General features: G+C 55.6%; 2 protein-coding genes across 4 annotated transcripts; one reads left to right on the forward strand and one right to left on the reverse strand.

The window, feature by feature from the left end:
• Window positions 1-1,807: 1,807 nt before the first annotated feature.
• On the reverse strand, window positions 1,808-10,956 carry GPKOW (G-patch domain and KOW motifs). The gene is made up of 12 exons (XM_084870136.1): window positions 10,751-10,956; window positions 9,943-10,097; window positions 9,720-9,844; window positions 6,946-7,055; window positions 5,968-6,178; window positions 5,290-5,431; window positions 4,312-4,426; window positions 3,989-4,112; window positions 3,826-3,895; window positions 2,682-2,767; window positions 2,420-2,579; window positions 1,808-1,977 (listed from the first exon to the last, which is right to left on the reverse strand). Exons 1-11 carry the CDS (start codon window positions 10,921-10,923, stop codon window positions 2,445-2,447), a joined length of 1,446 nt encoding a protein of 481 aa, XP_084726262.1. The 5' UTR covers window positions 10,924-10,956; the 3' UTR covers window positions 1,808-1,977; window positions 2,420-2,444.
• Window positions 10,957-15,250: 4,294 nt separating this feature from the next.
• On the forward strand, window positions 15,251-18,891 carry MAGIX (MAGI family member, X-linked). Of its 3 annotated transcripts, none has more exons than XM_084870141.1 (7): window positions 15,251-15,330; window positions 16,208-16,354; window positions 17,036-17,118; window positions 17,195-17,431; window positions 17,518-17,689; window positions 18,353-18,623; window positions 18,778-18,891. In XM_084870141.1, the coding sequence occupies exons 3-7, from the start codon at window positions 17,038-17,040 to the stop codon at window positions 18,866-18,868; spliced, it is 852 nt and encodes a 283-aa protein (XP_084726267.1). In that variant the 5' UTR covers window positions 15,251-15,330; window positions 16,208-16,354; window positions 17,036-17,037; the 3' UTR covers window positions 18,869-18,891. The 3 variants fall into 3 exon arrangements, with proteins under 3 accessions (XP_084726267.1, XP_084726265.1, XP_084726266.1); XM_084870139.1 differs by having other exon boundaries at window positions 15,318-15,442; XM_084870140.1 differs by having other exon boundaries at window positions 15,318-15,442; window positions 18,353-18,891.
• Window positions 18,892-19,820: the final 929 nt, after the last annotated feature.

A 19,820-nucleotide genomic window follows, 5' to 3' on the forward strand; every position in this document is an offset into this window, starting at 1 on the left:
TGCTTCATGTTGGGGTTAGTAAATACTGGAAGGTTCTGTAATCATCTCTTACCTTAGCAGCACATGGCTATTCTCATTGTGGTTCTGAACAGCAGGCTGCCACTGCTTGGCAGTGGGGACAGCAACTGCTTCGCCATCCTGCTCTAGGAGTGTTTTAAGTTCTCCAGCACTGTGCCACATTCTGACCCACCAGGACTTTGTACCAGTGGCCTAAATCAGTGGTCAGCAAACTGCGGCTCGCGAGCCACATGCGGCTCTTTGGCCCCTTGAGTATGGCTCCTCCACAAAATACGTTTGGGCACGCACGTACAGTGTGACTGGAGCTTTGTGGCCCATGCGCAGAAGTTGGTTTTCAGCGTGGGCGAGTCTATTTTGAAGAAGTGGCGTTAGGACACTCAAGGGGCCAAAGAGCCGCATGTGGCTCGCGAGCCGCGGTTTGCTGATGACTGGCCTAGATCTAACTCAAATCCTGCTTATTACATCTATGGCTTAGTGACTGGGGATGATTTAAACAATTGTGCCACCCTGGATGGGTAGTAGCTCAGTTGGATAGTCATCCTGAGAGGCCAAGGTTTTGCATTTCATCCCTGCTCAGGCACATGTATCAATCAATGAATGCAAAAATACATGGAATAACAAATTGATGTTTCTAAAATCAACAATTTAAAAAATATATATTTATTGATTTCAGAGAGGAAGGAAGAGGGAGAGATAGAAACATCCATGATGAGAGAATCATGGATCGGCCGCCTCCTACAAGTCTCCCACTGGGGATCGAGCCCATAACCCGGGCATGTGGCCTTGACCGGAATAAAACTTGAGACCTTTTAGTCTGCAGGTGACGCTCTATCCACTGAGCCACACTGGCTAGGGCTCAATAACAATTTTTTAAAAAGAAAAAAAAGCAATTGTGCTTAAACTCTGACTTCCCTTGTTGATTTTGAATCTCAGACCATTAAACAGAAAAGTTTGAGGACTCTGACAATAACCTTTTTGAGAATCCAGTTACCTGGAGCAACTAAATTCTACCTGTGGCAGAGCCCTTCTCAGTTTTTATTTTATTTTTTTAGAAAGAATGTAAGGGAGAGAGAAGCATCGATTTGTTGTTCCACCAATGTATGTATTCACTGGTTGATTCTTTTCTGTGCCTAACCAGGGATGAAACCAAAACCCTTGGCCTATTGGGATGACTCTAACCAACTGAGCTACCCAGCCGCAAGGCAAAAGATTTTTTAGCCCTAACCAGTTTGGCTCAGTGGATAGAGCACTGGCCTGCGGACTCAAGGGTCCCGGGTTCGATTCTGGTCAAGGGCATGTACCTTGGTTGCGGGCACATCCCCAGTGGGAGGTGTGCAGGAGGCGGCTAATAGATGTTTCTCATCGATGTTTCTCTCTATCCCTCTCCCTTCCTCTCTGTAAAAAAATCAATAAAATGTATTTTAAAAACATAACTGCCTCTTTTGGAAAGGAGGGCTAACATATCCCATTCGTGGGTAGATGCTTCCGTTCCTCTTCACTGCCATCATTGGACTCAAGTTATGCTGTGAACCAAGATGAGAAGCAGAGCCACTGCTAGGATTCCTGCTCAGACAACTGTCCGGAGATGTGGTGTTCCAGACTCCACAGTGTCTGCTTAGGGGACAGACGTCATAGCTTCTGTGTTCTGAGTGAGTTCGTGAGCGAATGGATCCTTTAACTGGTCTGGCAGCCCAAGCAGAGCGGTAGGGCTGAAAAATGAAGTGGTCCCCGCTCGGTGCCCCTCCCACCTCCACTCACTGCTCGGCGTACCATTGATGAGCTCTTCGTCTAAGTATTTGAAATGCGTTTTATTTTACACAAAGTGCTGATAAATACTAGGTTTGTGTCCAGCCTCCCTCTGGTCCATCCATTTCATGCCGTCCCTGTCCCAGGCTGAACTGCAAGCGCAGGACAGAGCAGTGACAAAGGCAGGCTTCTGACAATGTACAGAACTGGGAACTGAAAAACAAAACAAAAACCAACACCAAACAATAAGTGACTGGACAAAAATCATATACCTATGGATGAGGACAGTGGGGGGTGAGGTAAGGGCAGAGGGTGGAGTGGGGACCAGGTGGATGGGAGCTATGGGGGGGCGGCGAGAAACAATTGTAATAATCTGAACAATAAAGATTCATTAAAAACAAAACAAAACAGCTGAAACCAGTTTGGCTCAGTAGATAGAGCATCAGCCTGCGGACTAAAAGGTCCCAGGTTCGATTCCGGGCAAGGGCTTGTACCTTGGCTGCGGGCACATCCCCAGTGGGGTGTGTGCAGGAGGCAGCTGATTGATGTTTCTCTCTCATCGATGTTTCTGACTCTCTATCCCTCTCTCTTCCTCTCTGTAAAAAATCAATAAAATATATTTTTAAAAAACAAACAAAAAACCAGGAAGTGGCACCTGGGGAGTGGAACGGGTCCATGGGTTAGTCTTCATCGGAGTCATCGGGGCCTATGTACTCGCAGACAGCATCGTAGTGAAGCTCCAACACCCGATTCTCTCTCCGCAGCTGCACCACAGCCTGGCTCTGCTCTCTGTCCCAGCTCAGCAGGCGGCCCACCTAGAGGAGGGACAGTTGACATCAGCCAGGCCAGCTCAGACCCTGGGACATCCCTTGCCCCAGCCCTTGCTTCTACTGCCCCTCCCCAGGTCCGGGACTCACCCTTCCAGCCTGTGGCCCCAGCACCACCATCACCCGTTTGCCCTGGACCTTGGGGATGAGGGTCTCGAGCATGTCTTCCCTGATGCCTGCAGAGAAGGAAAGGCGAGTGAGGTCTGCAGCCGAGGGCCAGCCCCGCCAGGGTCCTGTCAGAAGGGTCTTTCATGGACTCCATGGAGCCGCCTGTACCGTTGGCTGATGGGAGTCCTACTACACCCGTTTCACAGACCAGGAAACCTAAGAGCAGTTCCTAGCAATAGCTGTACTAAAGGGAGCAGTTACATACGGTGATGACGGTGGTGGTGGTAACAGGACATTGCGTACTATGACCATGCTTAAACCCTGCCCTGCATGGGGGGGTTCAACACCCTCCCACATAAAGCATCAGTCACAACAGGAAGAAATGGGTCATTTCCAGGCTGCTCTTGCAGACGTGGAAAGCGGGGCTCAGAGAAGTATCTGACATCAAGAATGCGGGGCCTTGCAAAAAACTCCAACTCTGCCCAACCTCCCCGCTTTTGCCTGGACAGTCTTTTGGTTTAAGACAGCCTTTTTAAAAGAATACATTTTTATTGATTTCAGAGAGGAAAGGGGAGGAGGAGAGGAGAGGGAGAGGGAGAAAGAGAGGGAAGGAGGGAGGGAGGGAGAGAGGGAAAGATCAAAGATAAGAGAAAATTATCGATTAGCTGCCTCCGGCATGCTCCCCAATGGAAATCGAACCCGCAACTCACAACCAGGGCATGTGCCTGGCCAGGAATTGAACTGTGACCTCTTGCTTTGTAGGTTGATGCTCAACCACTGAGCCATGGCAACCAGGCTAAGTAAGACAGCCTTCTTCTTCTTCTTCTTCTTTTTTTTTTTTTTAAGTATTTTTATTAATTTCAGAGAGGAAGGGGGAGGAAGGGATGGAGGAAAGAAGGGAGGAACATCAATGATGAGAATCATTTGATTGGTGGCTTCCTGCATCCCCCCCTACTGGGAATTGAGCCCACAACCCAGGCATGTGCCATTGACCAGAATCGAACCCGGGACCCTTCAATCCATAGGTTGATGCTCTAGCCACTGAGCCAAACTGGCTAGGGCTAAGACAGCCTTCTTGATCAGCCTCCAGGATGTTGATGACCCAGTGGCCATCCCTCAGACTCACCATCCAGGACCTGGCCTTCATCTGTCCGACACACACAAGTATCTGGGCTGAGGACATCTTCGATGATCATCTGGGGAGAGGGCCGGGGACATGAGCACGTCAGTGAGTGAAGGGGGCCCGGTCCCTGGGCGGGGAGCAAAGGGACCTGGGCTGGGGTGCCTACCTTGGTGTTGTAATACTGGCCGCGCTTATGCAGCTTGTCCACAAAGCGCACGCGCAAGTCCCTGTGCAACCAGTGCTGCCTCCTCGAGGCTGCTTTCTCCCTCTTGGCGGGAGGCTCATCTTGTCTGTGGAGACAGAGCAGACCCCAGGCTTAGTCACATGTGCGTTCTGGTCACCCCGCCTTTGCTGATGCCGTAAAGCCCACCCACAGTACCGTTTCTAGTTCCTTCCATGCACCTGCCTTGCCCTGGAAGCCTTCTCTGACTGCCGGAGCCTCCCCACACCCCTACCTTCCTCCGTCATCCCAGATGCCCAGGGCCCCACCGCTCTGGAAGGTGCCTCCGCTTCTCTTCCGCTCTCTGCCGGCTGGGAAGTTCTGAGCCCTTCCCCAGCGAGGCCGTTCCGTTCTGCGGCCCTGAGGAGGTTTTGCTCGCGTGGCCTGTTCAAGGGGGAGAACCAGGAAAGACCTTCAATGTCTCACCTCAGCCTCAGACCACCTCCCCTCTGCCTCAGTGCCCCTTCTCCCAAGCATGTCTGTGCCTGCGTCACCAGAATGCCCTTCCCTTCCTCTCACCTGTCTCGGCCTCCATCAGGAAGCCTTTCTCAACCGCCACAGCCAGTGCCCACAGTGCCTGCCCGAGCCGCCTGCCTGGTGCGGGCTAGGAGTTCTGGGGAGCCCCGCTGGCACCCATCTCCCACCTCCCATCTGCCAAACTGCCCCACTCTGCCAACATGCCTAAAATGCTCCCCCCACCCCTGGTTATGCCATAGTCCTAGCTGCTCTCACTCCCTAGCAAAAGAGAGGTTCGCCACCCTAAATAGACCTCCCAAGGGTCGAAAATGGTTTTCACACCCGTTTCTTCTAGTTCAGAAAGAGGCTAAAGACTCATGGTCAGCCCTAGCTGGTGTGGCTCAGTGGACAGAGCATCAGCCTGGGGACTGAAGGGTCCCGGGTTTGATTCCGGTCAAGGGCATGTGCCTTGGTTGCGGGCACATCCCCAGTGGGGGGCGTGCAGGAGGCAGCTGATTGATGCTTCTCTCTCATGGATGTTTCTATCTCTCTATCCCTCTCCCTTCCTCTCTGTGAAAGAATCAGTAAAATATATTTAAAAAAAAAAAAAAAGACTCATGGTTACTAGATCAATCTTTCTTCAACCCGACTGAATAAACCACTATCTCCACTCACTGCTGCCCCCCCTACAGATCACTCACACACACACACACACACACACACACACACACACACACCATGCGAGCCCAAGACAAGCCCTCTCACCCCCAGCTAGGTAAGAGCTCACTTACTGGGATCCAAGGAGTTCTTGGAGTTCTTGCTAAATTCTTGCTGGGAGACAGGCCGTAGGCAGTACTCACTGACAGTCACCATGCGGCTCCCCGTGGCCAAGCGAACCATGACCCGGGCATTGTCAGGATCCAGGCCTTCCACCTAAAGTGTTGGGAAGAGGCAGTTAGGCAAAGGTTGTGCGAACTCGACCTACATTCCTAGGACCAAGCTTTCCGCCCTTACCTCTCATCGGCCTGCCCATGTCTCCCCCAGCAGGCTGTGACCCCTGAGAGTGGGGACCAAGCTTGGTCCAGGCCGGGTCCTGGAAGTGAATCTAAGGGATGGCCATTGGCCTCTGAAGGCTGACTTTGACCGTGAGGCCTGGGACTGGTCCCTGTGTCTCCTCCACCAGACTGTGACCCCTGAGGGCTTGGACCAGGGGTCCCTGTGTTCCCCCCACCAGACTGTGGGGCTTGGCCATCCTTATGCACTTGTGACATATGGCACTCTCTCCCCCTTAGCTAGAAACGGAGGCTCAGAAAGGCCCAGCAAGTGGCCCCAAGTTACCAAATAAGGCCTAAAAGACAAGACAAGGACTTGCAGCCTTTCTATCCCAAACCCAATTCTTCTCCATCCTGACCCTCACATCAGTCTTTTCTGCTGCCTGTTTTGGCTCCTGGCACATCTCGGTTCCTTACCTTCCCATAGAGGCCTCGAAAAGGGCCAGAAAGAACCACCACAGCACCTCCAGCTACCAGTCCTTGAGGCTGGTCTTCCTTATCCTTCTCTTGCTCACCTGGCCTCGGCGGGCGGTGGGGGCCGGAGGGGGCCAGGGCCTGGAACTCAGCCAGGTTGGCGCCCAGGCCTAACCCTTTAGGTCTCAGTGAGGCGACAGGGGGCTTCACCACTCTGCAGAGAGCACAAAATATGGGCTTGGGGGGTATGTAAAGGTCTTCAATGCTGCCTTTCCCCCCACCCCAATCCCTACCCAAATCCCACCCTTTCAAACTGTTTAAGAGTGTACTTCCCCATCTCATGGTAGGAGCAGTTTTGACCTACAGAAATGACAATCTCATTGGATTCAACCTAATAACATGTTACATATGCCACCCATTACATAAGACCCATAGTATAACCAAATTCACTAATATTTTTTTTTACAAGGGAAATCATATAAATATTCATACCAAGCAGGAGAATATACACTACAAAACAATGTCAATTCAGGCCACACTTGGCTGCCAAAGCATTCATGAAAACAAGTTCGGTTTTCAGAATGTTTTTGGAGTTTAGAACTGTGGGGAGGGATTGTAAGTCTGTGCGGTAACAGCAAATGTCTAGTCTATGCTTATTGGGGGCCGGGACCTCCTGCGAGTGCTTTACATGTACAAGTTCACTTATTTCTCACAGCAGCCCTGGAACTCGATGCTGTTATTATCCCCGTTTCTCAGACAAGGAAGCTGATGCCCAGAGAGGCGGTCTTTCCATAAATGGGACTCAATCATAGTTTCAAAGGGCAAACAGGAGTTTGGAAGAGCAGTGGAAGACACTCCTGGATTGGTTAGGGTGGTAATGTGCCCTTCCCATGCCTAGCTGATTCTGGGTGGACGTCGTCACTGCAGGGGTCCCGTTTACTATTCTGTCTGTTGTCTCCATGGGCCTACCCCAGAACTCACTGGCTGAAGGTGCGACCGAGGCCCAGGCCAGGTTTCCAGCCCATGCCCCGCAACATGGCCAGCCCATACGCCTCCACGGGGACCGCCTCATAATCGGCCTCCTCGGGCACCTGCAGGTTCAGAAGGAGGAAGAACAGTCAGACTTTGCTCACACTAAGAGGCCTCTGAAGTGCATCTGCTATCCCCTACTGGGTAACCCTCGATGCTTCTTTTCCAATCAGCTTAAGGGTAACTTCTGATCGACTTTTGCTATCCCTCACTTTACGCCTCTAGTTCAGTCCTTCAACAAATATTTACAAAGCACCTATTCAGTGCCAGGTACTGGGATAAGGCAATGAACAAAACAGACACAAAAAAAAACCCTGACCTTGTGGGGCTTATATTCAAATTACAGGACACAGAAGAAATAAAATACATAAAACATGATATGTCAGGTGGCGATAAGGTATATGAAGGAAAGGAACGCAGGTTAAGGACATGAGAAAGATGAAGAAGGGAGTGCCACTGAGTTGACATTGGGAGGAGAGATCAGATGGAGATAACGGGAAGCCATGAGGATGTGAGAAGGAAGATGCAAAGGCCCTGAGGCAGATAAGATGTGGTAGGTGTGAAAACCATCATGGAAGTCAACCTGACTGAAACAGAGATGCAGAGGCAGAGAGGGCTGGCAAGAAATTAATTAAAAGAGCTGGTCAGGAGTCACAAGAGGGTGGCAACCCCAAGGGGGATCAGCTAGTGAGTAACTAATAGATCAGATGAGAGATGCTAGTGGTTCAGACCAGCATGCCAGTGGTGGATGGGGAGAAGCGGTCAGATTCTAGATGTATTTTGGAAAGTGACATGATAGGATTCTGCTGACCGATTGTATACAGGGTATGAGATAAAGAGGGGGAGTCAAAGGTGATGATAAGGTTTCTAGGCTGAGTGAGAGGAAGGATGGATGAAACTGCAAGAGGAGGGAAAACGAGAGAAATGAGGCCAAAGCTAGAACAGGATGGAGAGTAAAGTGAAAGTTTTTTTTTTTGTTTGTTTTTATAATAGGGAAACCAGAAGACATCTGAAGGCTGATGAGAACAGTTCAGTCAAAAGAGATGGTGATCTGGGGCTATAAGAAAACTAGGCTCCTGCCCTAGCTGGTTTGGCTCAGTGGAAAGAGTGTTGGCCTATAGAATGAAGGGCCCCAGGTTTACTTCCTGTCAAGGGCATGTACCTTGACTGCAGACTCAATCCCCAGCCTTAGTTGGGGAGTGTGGGAAGGCAACCAAATCAATGTGTCTCTCTCACATTGATGTTTTTCTCTGTCCTCCTACTCTCTCTAAAAATTAGTAGAAAAATATCCTCAGGTGAGCATTAAAACAAAGAAAGAAAGGAAGGAAGGAAGGAAGAAAAAGAAAAAAAAAGAAAGGAAAGGAAAGAAAACTACGCTTCAAAGCAGCACTGCAGCCCTGGTCTAGTAGCTCAGTTGGTTAGAGCATCATCCTGCCATGCTAGAGTTATGGGTTCAATTCCCAGTCAGGACACATACAAGAATCAACCAATGAATGCATAAATAAGTGGGATAACAACTCAATGTTTTTCTCTTTCTCTCTTCCTCTCTCTCTAAAATCAATAAATAAAAATTTCAAAACAAAACAACAAAAGGCACTGCAAAAAACTGAGTGAAGAGGTAAAATGTAGGTTTATGGGTATAAAAGACAGACTTGGTTCCTTCTGTGGACACAACCCTCATCTCTCATGGTCTCACCTCTCATCATCACTCCCTCCTTTTTTTTTTTAATTCCCTCAATTCTTTTATTTAAATATTTTTTTTATTGATTTCAGAGAGGAAGGGAGAGGGTGAGAGAGATAGAAACATCAATGATAAGAATCATTGATTAGCCACCTCCTGCACACCCCACACTGGGGATCCAGGCCACAACCCGAACATGTGCCCTGACTGGGAATCGAACCATGACACTCAACCACTGAGCCATGCCAGCCGGGCTCCCTCAGTTCTTTTTAAAAATATATATTTTATTGATTTTTTTACAGAGAGGAAGGAGGAAGGGAGAGGGATAGAGTTAGAAACATCAATGAGAGAGAAACATCAATCAGCTGCCTCCTGTATATCCCCTCCTGGGGATGTGTCCACAACCAAGGTACATACCCTTGACCGGAATCCAACCTGGGAACCTTGAGTCTGCAGGCCAACGCTCTATCCACTGAGCCAAACCAATTAGGGCTCCCTCAATTCTTTATACTCACTCCAGACACACAAGTTGCCTCCATGTTGGATACGTATCACATAGATTTGCTGCCAAAATGCCATTGTCTGGGTTGCTGCTGCCATTAAGAGTACTCACCCTGCTCTTACCATTATCATTAAACCCTAGCTGTCCTTCCAAGTCTCTCTCCTACATTCTTGTCTCAGTCTCCATCATCTGTGGCCAGTAGGTCTCTGCTTCCATCTCTGCTTACCAGTCTGTTCTGCTCGCAGCAGCCAGAGAAATCCTGTCAAATCATGCCTTGTCCCTTCTCTGCTCAGGGCCCTCTCATGGCTCTCATCCCATTCAGAGTAAACCCGAGGTCCTCACCATGGCCCTCCCCTTCACTCATTCCAATCCCGTTACATCAGTCTCCTTGGTGTTCCCCAAACACTCCAAAGGATGGAAGGAGGAAGGGGTAGGCAGCAGGCCTCTAACACACACACAGACTTTCCCTGCTCTGTGCAGGGAAGGCCTGGCAGACAGGGCAAAGAGCGGCTGGGGCAGGAGGGGGGTGAGGGGCCAGCTCACTGTCTCAGCCCGGGGCTCGCTGCCTGCCCCTTCCTCGTTGGGGGTGCATCCTTTCTGGATCATGGGGATAGCGAGCGTGGGGTCGACACCCGCATTCTCTCTTTCCTCCAGAGACTTCTTGGATTCTGAGGAAGAATGGGAGGGAGCAATGAGGTCCCACCATACCCTTCCACTTTCCTAGTGTTCTTCCTTCACCGGGGCAAGGCAAAGAGGGGTCACTCACCCTCAATGAGCTCCTTCACAGCCTGGGTCAGCACCCCATCCCCAATGTCCTCAACGTCTGTGGATAGGCCAGGGGCCTGGGTGAGTGGCTGCCTGCGAGGGTCATTCTGGATCAAAGGGATGACGAGCTCCTTGGGGGCTTCTGTGGGCTTCACGCTGATGTAAACACAAAGGGGTTAAGTCGGAAGAGTAGCACGGTCAATGGTGCTGAGCCACAACCCTTCATTCAGAGAAAACACAGAGTCAAACTCACCCACAGGCCCACGGGCCAGGCTCTGTCTGGTTCTTCAGTTACATCTCTGAATGAATGGTGCCCTCCTCCACCCCCAACAGTTACCTGTGCCTTCCAGTGATCAGTCCTCAGTCAATGGCTTCCACAATGACCCACAAATCACCATCTTCAGTCCAGACTCTCCACACTCGCCTTTCCAAATTAGCCCGAGGATGGTCTCCCCCAACCTCAATCTGCCGCTTCCTTCCGTCCCCATACCGGACAAGCCTCACCATTTCAGTTGAGACACTAGGGTCCTGTCATTCTCTCCTTTCCTTCTTTCAGAACGCACACACCTCAGGGCCCCCAAATCCTAAGACACCCCCCTCTCAGGATGTGTTCTCTCTCGTCAATCCCCAGGGCCATCAGGCTCAGTACCTCCTGTCCTACACACTCCCGCCTTCTCTCCTCCACGAATTTCCTCACGCGGCACTCAGGCTTTCCAGGCCACTGGCACCGAGACAGTCAACTCAGACTGCATTCTCCCCCTCGCACCCACCGCACCGATGCCCAAGGGTTGAAAGAACCAGCGCTTCACCTCTGCAGCTTCCTTCCTTCCACGGTCTTCAGGAAATCCTTCTCTTCCGAAGTCGCACCCTGGTCGTCTCCCCGGTCGGCCAGCCGTCTTCGGGCCGTACGACTGAAGCTAAATGAAATTGGGGCAGTAGAGGGTCCCCCGGTCCTCGAAACACCTTCTTCAGAGTCCGCCATCTTGCTCCTCTTCCCAGGCCCGCGCGCTGCTTGCTGGGAAGTTTAGTTTGGGCTCAGTTTGCCAGAGGCCGGAGGACGGGCGCTAGAACTACATTTCCCGTGAAGCACTGCGGCATCTATCCGCGAAGACGAATCAGGGGCCGTGGGAAGTAGTTGCCGCTTTGACTTTAGAGACGCACTTAGCGCCAAGCATGCTGGGAAATGTAATTCCTCCGGGGAGGTAGGCGTGGTAAGAGGTAGTGTCGTTCTCGCCCTGCATTCATTATTTGTATTTGGCAAGTATTTATTGATCGCCTACTGTGTACATGTTACTGTGCCCTACTCGTGTGGAAAGTGTAGGTAAGATAAATAATTAGAGGGGGGAAATCTTTGAATACCAGTTGTGTAAAATAATACAAAATAGACATGTAAATAATGCCCACCGATGCAAGATTTAATACTCGACAAGCTCTAGGTTCAAATATTAATAAAATAACCCCGACTGGTGGTTAGAGCATCGGCCTGCGCAAAGAAAGTTCGCGGGTTTGATTCCCAATCAAGGGCACATGCCCTGGTTGCAGGCTCCATCCCTAGTAAGGGATGTGCCGGGGGAGGCGGCCAATCAATGATTCTCTCTCATCACTGATGTTTCTGTCTCCCTCTCCCTCTCCCTTCCTCTCTGAAATCAATAAAAATATAAGATAATAATTAAAAAAACAAATAAAATAGACCTCCTCCTCTATAGAGGCTTATAGCCCAGTGGGAAACAATGACGCAAGTCATTGGGGTGCAGACCCATTGTGGCCCCCGCCCTGCGGACCAGCGCCGCCACATCGGCCTCGATTCTGGCCGCCAGGGGGCGCCAGGAGCTGCCTGGCGCTGGGGCCCACAGGCTGAGGAGCATGGCGGCCTGCGCCTGGCGGGTGGGGGAGAACTGGTCAAAAAAACTCCGAGATCAGCGAACCCCCACACTCCCCGAAGACCTAGATGGCTCCTCAGGATCCCCGGAGCCCCTCCCACTCCCACGGGAGTTCCGGAGGTCACCAACTGTCCCTCTCATCCTCTGTGAACCCCACCTTCGCGGGTACGCGTGTGTTAAACCACCCCCCACCCCCATCCCCGCCTCCACGGCATCCCTGGGGACAGCTGTTTGGCCCAGTATCCCTGCACCCTCCGGGGGCCCCGTGACTGTCTCTGCAACTCCCCGAATGCCCCTTCCTCACCCTCATTCCAAACTCTTACCCTGCAATACGGTCTCTTAGGACATCTGGGGAAGTGGCCCGGGACTCCGACTCCCCCTCCAGATGCCCTGGGCAGTGCCCTAGGCCCACGCCCTGGCCCCAGATTGCCCCCTGCTTATCCTCACTGGCCCGCCCTAAGCCCCCGAAACTCATCACAGACCAGTGACCTGGGCAGGCCCCTCCCGCAATTCCCCCAGAGGCTCCTGGGAGCCCCCCACCCCCAGGCTGGCGCGCAGCCCCGGGGCGCGGGTGCGGGAGGGGCCTCCAGCGCAACCAAGGTCGCTGGGCCCCTCCTGCCACTGCCGCCCGGGACCAGGCTGCCTGTTTACCACCTGTCTGAGGGCACGGGAGGGAGCGCACAGGCGGGGCGAGGTGTGCGGGAGACACAACTACCCCCCTCTCCCGCCCCCCCCCACCGCCGTACCTCCTCTGCTCCCCCTAGGGTCCGTGATGCCCTCCCTCCCCCGTGTGGGCCTCTATGACCCAGTCGCCCAGGTGGACGCACAGCCGCCAAGGACGCTGGAGCGCCCGTGCGCACTCACCTGCCCGCCAGCCTGGCCTGGCCCTGGGGTGGGGGTGCGGGGGAGCGGCCTGTTCTCTGGCGCCTCAGTCGGTCGGGCGGGGTGACCTACCTGGCGTCCTGCAAGGAGGCCTGGCTGTGAGTGCCAGCGCTTGGCCTCGCTCTGCCCCGGGTGCCTCTCTCATCCTTGGACCCTGGGCTGGGGCCCTTCTTCCACCCACGTGTTATTCCACGTGTAAGAAGGGGCAGTCGAGTGCAGAGAAGTTAAAGACTCCACGCCCAGACCTGATCCCTAAAAATGAGATGCAGAACTGGAGCCCAAGTGACCTGGGAACTCCACAGCCTCCAACAGAGCTTTGCACATAGTAGGTGTGGAGAGCGGCTACAGCGTTTGGACAGGTTCAAGCCTGGGACTAGTAAGGGGGCACGATCCTCTCATGGCAAAGCCACGTGCATGTCCCAGCACAATTACAGTCAAAGGCTATAGTTGTAAGCTTAACCTTATGGTCCAAACCGAGGGTCCCTCTTCGCTAATGGGCTTTGAGAGGTGCAGCAAGTAAACAAAGCTTGATCAGGGGCATGTAATTGAGTATCGAATAGATTCTAGCCCCCCCCCCCAAGAACACTGTAAACATCTTGACCAAGCCCTTACTTTGCCCCCTGGAATCTGGCTATAAAAGACCGGGCTTGCAGGCTGTATGTAGGCTGTCTCTCCATCAGAGATGAGCATCACACCTGGACCCAGCTTTATTCTCTTGTCTATCTTTTCTCCATCCTTCACCGCCCCCTCTCAGGTTCACCCATGGCAGTGCCAGCTTGGCACAAGTAGGCACTCAGTAACTTTGCAGTGAATATCTGCCTAAGCCAGCCCCTACTGAGGAACTAGTGGGCTGGGAAGGGAACCTTTGGGGCCATGGAAGGGCTGAGGACCCTGAGCCTGATAGGGTTGGGGGCTCAAAAACCGGGAAGGGCGAGTCCCCTGGAGAGTTGAGAGGCAGTTGGGTCCTGGACTTGAGGACGCTTTCAAGGCACCTCGGTGGGAGGGGTCACCAGGCGATGAGAGGGGAGAAATGAAGCTTTTTCCGGATTTGTAAAGGTGTGGATGTCTGGGGACATAGGCCTGGGGAGGGGGGGGGCAGTTGGGTGCAGAGCTACTGTAGTGGAAGGAGGAATGGGGACAGTGAGGACAGCCTGTAACTATCACTTCATGGGAGAGGAAGCAGGCTGCAGGGGCTCGGTCACCTGCCCAGGGCCCAGCAGCCAGGTGACAACAGCACCGGCTTCAGGCAGTTCATCCCCAGCATCACTCAGGCCCTGACTCTTTCACTGCAGGCTGTGGATGCACAGTGTCCTGACGTCCATTCTGGCTGGCTGGGCAACCTCTCTCATCCACCTTTCCTGGTCCCAGTGCTGTCATAGGTGAATGGTCTCTGCATGGTCTCTGCTTTCATTCCTCCTGCAGTCCCCTGCTTCCCCCACCTCTGACCTGACCAGATACCCTAGATCAGTGGTCGGCAAACTCATTAGTTCACAGAGCCAAATATCAACAGTATAAGGACTGAAATTTCTTTGGAGAGCCACATTTTTTAAACTTAAACTTCTTCTAACGCCACTTCTTCAACATAGACTCGCCCAGGCCGTGGTATTTTGTGGAAGAGCCACACTCAAGGGGCCAAAGAGCCGCATGTGGCTCTCGAGCCTCAGTTTGCCGACCACTGCCCTAGGCAATCCTCAAGACCCAAGCTGTGGCCTTAGATTGCTCAATGGGCCTCAAGCTCAGCCCGCCCCCCCTGCGCTGAAGGGGGGGATACATGAACCTCCTTCACCGCTCTGCCCCACTCTCAATATTTCCAGCTCTAGCCGGAACCAGTTTGGCTCAGTGGATAGAGCGTCCGCCTGCGGACTGAAAGGTCCCGGGTTCGATTCCGGTTAAGGGCATGTACCTAGGTTGCCGGCCCATCCCCAGTGGGGTGTGTGCAGAAGGCAGCTGATCTATGTTTCTCTCTCATCGATGTTTCTAACTATCTATCCCTCTCCCTTCCTCTCTGTAAAAAAATCAATTAAAATATATTTTTAAAAATATTTCCAGCTCTAAAGGTGCAGAGGGCAGCTTATATTTCTGTGCTGGGGGTTTCCTGAACTGGTGGATGGGGTAGGGAGGGCCTTGCAGGTCAGGGAACGGGAGATGGAGGCTCTGTGATCCCTGAGTGGGAGGGACTTGAGTGCATGGATGATACGGGCAGGCTGCCAAGCACTGAAGCCTCGATGCCTCAGACATGGGACGGGAAGCTTGCCAATCGGATGGGTGCTCCAGGGTCTGCAGGTGGGGATTTCTTCCACCGGAAGACGCTCAGTCCTGGGGATTCTGTGAAGGAAGGGGATGCACAAGGACAGCCCAGGGGATGGATTGGAGGGGCAGGGGATCTCCGAGAGGCACGCCACCAGGGCTGCAAAGCTGGGGAGAGTAACAAGGATTAGGGCCGAGGGAGCGGTGCTCGGGTCACGGAGAACGCTGGCCAGGCTGGGTTCATACAGAAGGCAGAGCGAGGCCAAGCGCTGGCGCCCACAGCCAGGCTCTCTGCCTGCAGCCAGGTAGGTCACCCCGCCGGCTGGGGCGCTAGGCACGGAACGGCCGCCTCACCTCGGCCAGGCCGGGCGGGCAGCCAGGTGAGTGCGCGCGGGCGCTCCGAACGCGGCGGGCGGCTGTGTCCACCGGGGCGACTCCGGGTCATGGAGGCGCGCGCGAGGGGCGCCGCGGACCCTAGGGGGAGCAGAGGAGGTAGGCGGTGGCAGGGCGGGGGGCGGGGGGAGGGTAGGCGCGTCTCTCGCACACCTCGCCCCGCCTGTGCGCTCCCTCCCGTGCCCTGTGACAGGTGGTAAACAGGCAGCCTGGTCCCGGGCGGCAGTGGCAGGAGGGGCCCAGCGACCCTGGCTGCGCTGGAGGCCCCTCCCGCCCCGCGCCCCGGGGCTGCGCGCCAGCCTGGGGGTGGGGGGCTCTCAGGGGCCTCTGGGGGGATGTGCGGGAGGGACCTGCCCAGGTCACTGGCCTGTGATGAGTTTGGGGGGCTTAGGAGTGGGCCCGTGGGGATAACAGAGGGCAGTCTGGGGCCAGGGCATCAGGAGGGGGAGTCGGAGTCCCGGGCCACGGGGGCTAGGGGGTGGGGGTGGTGGGGAGAGACCGTGGGGAAGTCGGGGTCCCTCTCGTATTTTGGGGGTAAGAATTTGGAATGAGGGTGAGGAAGGGGCATTCCGGGAGTTGTAGAGACAGTCACGGGGCCCCCCGGAGGGTGCAGGGATACTGGGCCAAACAGCTGTCCCCAGGGATGTCGTGGAGGCGGGGGGGGGGTGTCCACAGGGGTACCCGTGAAGGTGGGGTTCACAGAGGATGAGAGGGACAGTCGGTGACCTCCGGAACTCCCGCGGGAGTGGAGGGGCTCCGGGGATCCTGAGGGGCCTTCTAGGTCTGTGGACGGACGTCGGGGAGTGTGGGGGCTCGCCGATCGCGGGGTTTTTCTGACCCGTTCTCCCCACCCGCCCGGAGCAGGCCGCCGCCCTCCCCAGCCTGCGGGCCCCAGCGCCAGGCAGCTTCTGGCGCGGCTGGACGCGCGCCCCCTGGCGGCCAGAGCCGCGGCCGATGTGGCGGCGCTGGTCCGCAGGGCGGGGGCCACATTGGGTCTACGCCCCAAAGATGGTGAGTGCGGGGCGGGGTAGGGCGAGGGGGGGTGGAGGGGAGAGGACTGGAGCTGGGCTCCCAGGGGGCCGGTGTGAGTTAGGAGGACAGGGCTTGGAGGGAGATGCGAGGGCGGGGGGCCTTGGGTTACCCTAGAATACTCCTAGGAGATGACACTGGGAAGGCCATGGCAGGAGGTGAGTGTTGGAAGATGGGTTGAGGGTGCGAGGATGCCCATAGGGAGGCTCTGAATGTCATTCCTGAGGAAGCGGGGCCTGGAGGGTGTGGAGGGCGAGCACGGAGCTGAGGGCGGGCCTGGAATACTGGTGCAGAGGGTGGAGCCTGTACATTCATTGTGGCAGGCACCTCAAAATGTCAGGAATTGGTTGAGATTTATAGGCTATTAAGAGGGCGGAGCCTGGAATGTTCTGGAGTCAAATCCCGGAGTTGCACCCTCCCAGGTGGGCCTGCGGTTTATTGGAGGGGCAAGGTCCCAGTGTAATTAGGAGTAGGAAGGTGTGGGGATGATTCAATGATTCAGGGCCGGGGACTATTACATCGAGATCAGGACAGCCATTGGAGTGTGTGGAGACTAGTTCAATGGGCAGGTCCATGAGATGAGGCTAGAATGGCCGCTCAGGGGGCAGGACCTGGGCTGTGTACATGGCATTCAACCCTGGATTCCCTCCCTTCATCCCCCAGCCATGAGCGAGCTGGATTCTGCGGACATAGAGGTCACGGACAGTCGCCTGCCTAATCCCACTTTCGTGGAACACCGGCCCCAGGTACCACCTAGTCCTCCTAACCCAGGCCACCCGCCTGGAGACCGGCAATGTATGTACACGCGTGTCCTTACTCTAGCATCGTCGGTCAGAGACCCTGGGGACACGGACTGTGCTGCCCCAAGTGACTCCAATTAAGCCCAGGTATGCTTCGAAGCCGCCCCAGGCCTCTGGGCCGTTCTGTGTGGAGCTGGTGCGCGGCTCTGCGGGCTTTGGCCTCACGCTGAGTGGAGGCCGAGATGGGGCCAGAGACACGCCCCTGGCGGTGCGGGGGCTGCTGAGGGACGGGCCAGCACAGCGCAGCGGTCGCTTGCAGGTGAGCCTGCCCTCTTCCTGGGTCAGGGGGTCAGGGTGCTCTCCACCTGCCCTTCCTCCAACACCCCTCGCCCTGTGCTCCCACAGGCTGGTGACCTGGTGCTTCAAGTCAACGGCGTGTCAACGCAGGGTCTCACCCACGCCCAGGTGGTGGAGCGGATCCGCAGTGGAGGTCCCCGGCTGCACCTGGTGCTGAGCAGGCCTCTGGAGACCCACCCCAGCAAGCCTGAGAGGGGGGGCGGACCCCACAGAGGAGATGGTGGGTCTCCCAGGGGAGAAGGATCTGGGATCGGGAAAGGGAAGGAGAGGGTCCCAGAATAGAGAGGCTGGGTGACTGGGTGAGAAGGGTTTGGTGGTCTCAGTGGGGAAGGTTGGGAGTTTGGTATCTGCGAGGGGGTTATGGCGTCCTCAAAAGGGGGGGTGAGGTGGGGAGGGTCTCAGCATGAGAAGGTACTGAGAGGGGGAAGAAGGAAGGGGTCTGGAAGGAAGTGCGGCACTTGGAGGGGAAGGCTGAGTGGGGTGAGTGGGAAGGGGTGGGAGGGCAGCACAGTGGGTAGGGGTCCTACTTCCTAAAGACAAGGGCTCACAGGGGCAGCGTTGGGAGCAGAGGGAGGTGGCTTGTGCAGCGGAGGCTTTAGGGACTTAGATGGGCGGGGTTTGATCTCCTTTGGGGGTTGTGGGAAATGATTTCTGAGGGTTGAGGGGTTCCGGATCCAGGAGGGGCAGGGTCTCTGGAAAGGAGGGGCTGGGTGTCCTGAGGGGTAGTGTCTAATCCTGAAGGACCCGTCCAGGCCCTGATGGGAGGTTTCTACAAGGGGCGGGGTCTCTGTCTCAGCACCTGGAGTCTTCGGGCCACCTTTGGACAAGGGGCCAGCTCTCTCTACAGCTCCCCCAACCTAACCTGCGTTCCGCCCATTCCCAGATCGCAGCCCAGATCCTGGGGGACCAGAGGCGACGAGGTCTCCTAGCGCCAGCGCCTCCCCACTTCCTCACCCTCCATCCCCGACGACGCCCAAGACCCGGCCCAGCCCGGAGCCCAGCCCAGAGCGGGCAGCGGACCGCCTGGCGGTTCCTTCGGAGCGGGAGCGCCGCACGCAGGACCCAGACGACCGATCCCCCGGTTCCCCAGGGCCCTGGCTGGTGCCCAGCGAGGAACGGCTCTCGCGGGCCCTGGGTGTCCCGGCCACCTCCCAGCTGGCCCAAGAGATGGCAGCTGGGAGGCGAAGGCACTGAGCATGTCTGACGGCTGGTGCGCACTTGGTCCTGCCCCACCTGGAGCCTCGCATTGGCCTGGCCAGCAGACTGCCTCTTGGCCTCGCCCCCTCCCGCTGCTGCTCAGTGGGCCAGCCTGCGTTCCCCTCACCGTGTCAGTGGTACGGCCCTCCCTCCCTCCCACCAGCCCGCCTGCCTGCGCTTCTTGTTTGGGCGGGGGAGGTAATAAATCGGTCCCCTCCGTCTGGACTTGCCAGGTGCTGGAGGCGGGGTGGGGCTCCCAGTCCACCCGGTGAAGGAGGGGGAGGGGCGATCCGGATGTGAGAAGGGCCTCTTCTTGCAACCACTGCTCCTTCCGAGCTTCCAGAGGGGGCTCTGCTTCTGCCCGTCCCCAGCCCGGCTGGGTTCTCCCCCCCTCCACGTCCCCGCGCCATCTGCTGCTCCATCCACTCATGGATGTTCCCTTCCTGGAGGTGTTCAGGGCTCAGAGAATGGTTGCGCGTGGCGTGGGGAACGCAGACTGGGCCTGCTGCGGGAGGGAACACCACTCTACCCACAGCCCTGGCTCGGAATCATGCAGCCTCTCCAGGGCGGGCCGGATGGCAGGGACCTTCGCTGGGACCTGCGGTCTCTCACTTCCGGCCTGACACTTGCAGAGCAAGGGCTGGGGCCCTGGGCCCCTTGGGGCGGGGCGGGCCGGGCCGGGAAGGTGTGAGTCAGCGGCCCAGCTAAAAAAAGCTGTTAGAGCCTCCGCGCCGCGCCCCCTCTTCCCTAGATGGCGAGAGGCAGCGGGCCTGTGCGCACATGCCAGGCGCTGGGCGTTCCCGCCGGGGAGAGGCCAGTTGCTCCATCCTGGGAACAGAGCCCGCAAGCCCAGGCTGCCATGGCCAGCCGGACTCCCAGCTGGTAGCCCGGAAGCCGGCGCTGGTGGAGGCCAGAAACGGCCAGTCACCTTCGCTGTTACCACATCCTGAACACTTGGCTCCGTCTCCCCACCAAAGAGGGAAGCTGGGGAGGAGAAAAGGTGCCGCAAAGTCCTGCTGGGAGTTGGGGTGTAAAGCCGTGAAGATGTGAGAAGGGCCTCTTCTTGCAACCACTGAAAAGTGCTACTTCTTTCTTTAAAAAAAAAAATATATATATTTTATTGAGTTTTTACTGAGAGGAAGAGAGAGGGATAG

The sequence above is a fragment of the Pipistrellus hanaki genome (genome assembly GCF_964339955.1).
Source record: "Pipistrellus hanaki genome assembly, chromosome: X".
NCBI classification, from domain to species: domain Eukaryota; kingdom Metazoa; phylum Chordata; class Mammalia; order Chiroptera; family Vespertilionidae; genus Pipistrellus; species Pipistrellus hanaki.

Bases quoted from the DNA above. Each gene is read 5' to 3' on its own strand.
- GPKOW (XM_084870136.1), bottom strand. From the start codon at position 10,923: ATGGCGGACTCTGAAGAAGGTGTTTCGAGGACCGGGGGACCCTCTACT. The intron at 5,432-5,967 runs GTAAGGAACCGA...CCAACACTTTAG, and splicing joins TTCGAGGCCTCTATGGGAAG to GTGGAAGGCCTGGATCCTGA. The intron at 4,427-5,289 runs GTAAGTGAGCTC...CCCCTTGAACAG, and splicing joins CAAGAACTCCTTGGATCCCA to GCCACGCGAGCAAAACCTCC.
- MAGIX (XM_084870139.1), top strand. From the start codon at position 15,394: ATGGAGGCGCGCGCGAGGGGCGCCGCGGACCCTAGGGGGAGCAGAGGA. The intron at 16,355-17,035 runs GTGAGTGCGGGG...TTCATCCCCCAG, and splicing joins GGGTCTACGCCCCAAAGATG to CCATGAGCGAGCTGGATTCT. The intron at 17,119-17,194 runs GTACCACCTAGT...TCCTTACTCTAG, and splicing joins TCGTGGAACACCGGCCCCAG to CATCGTCGGTCAGAGACCCT.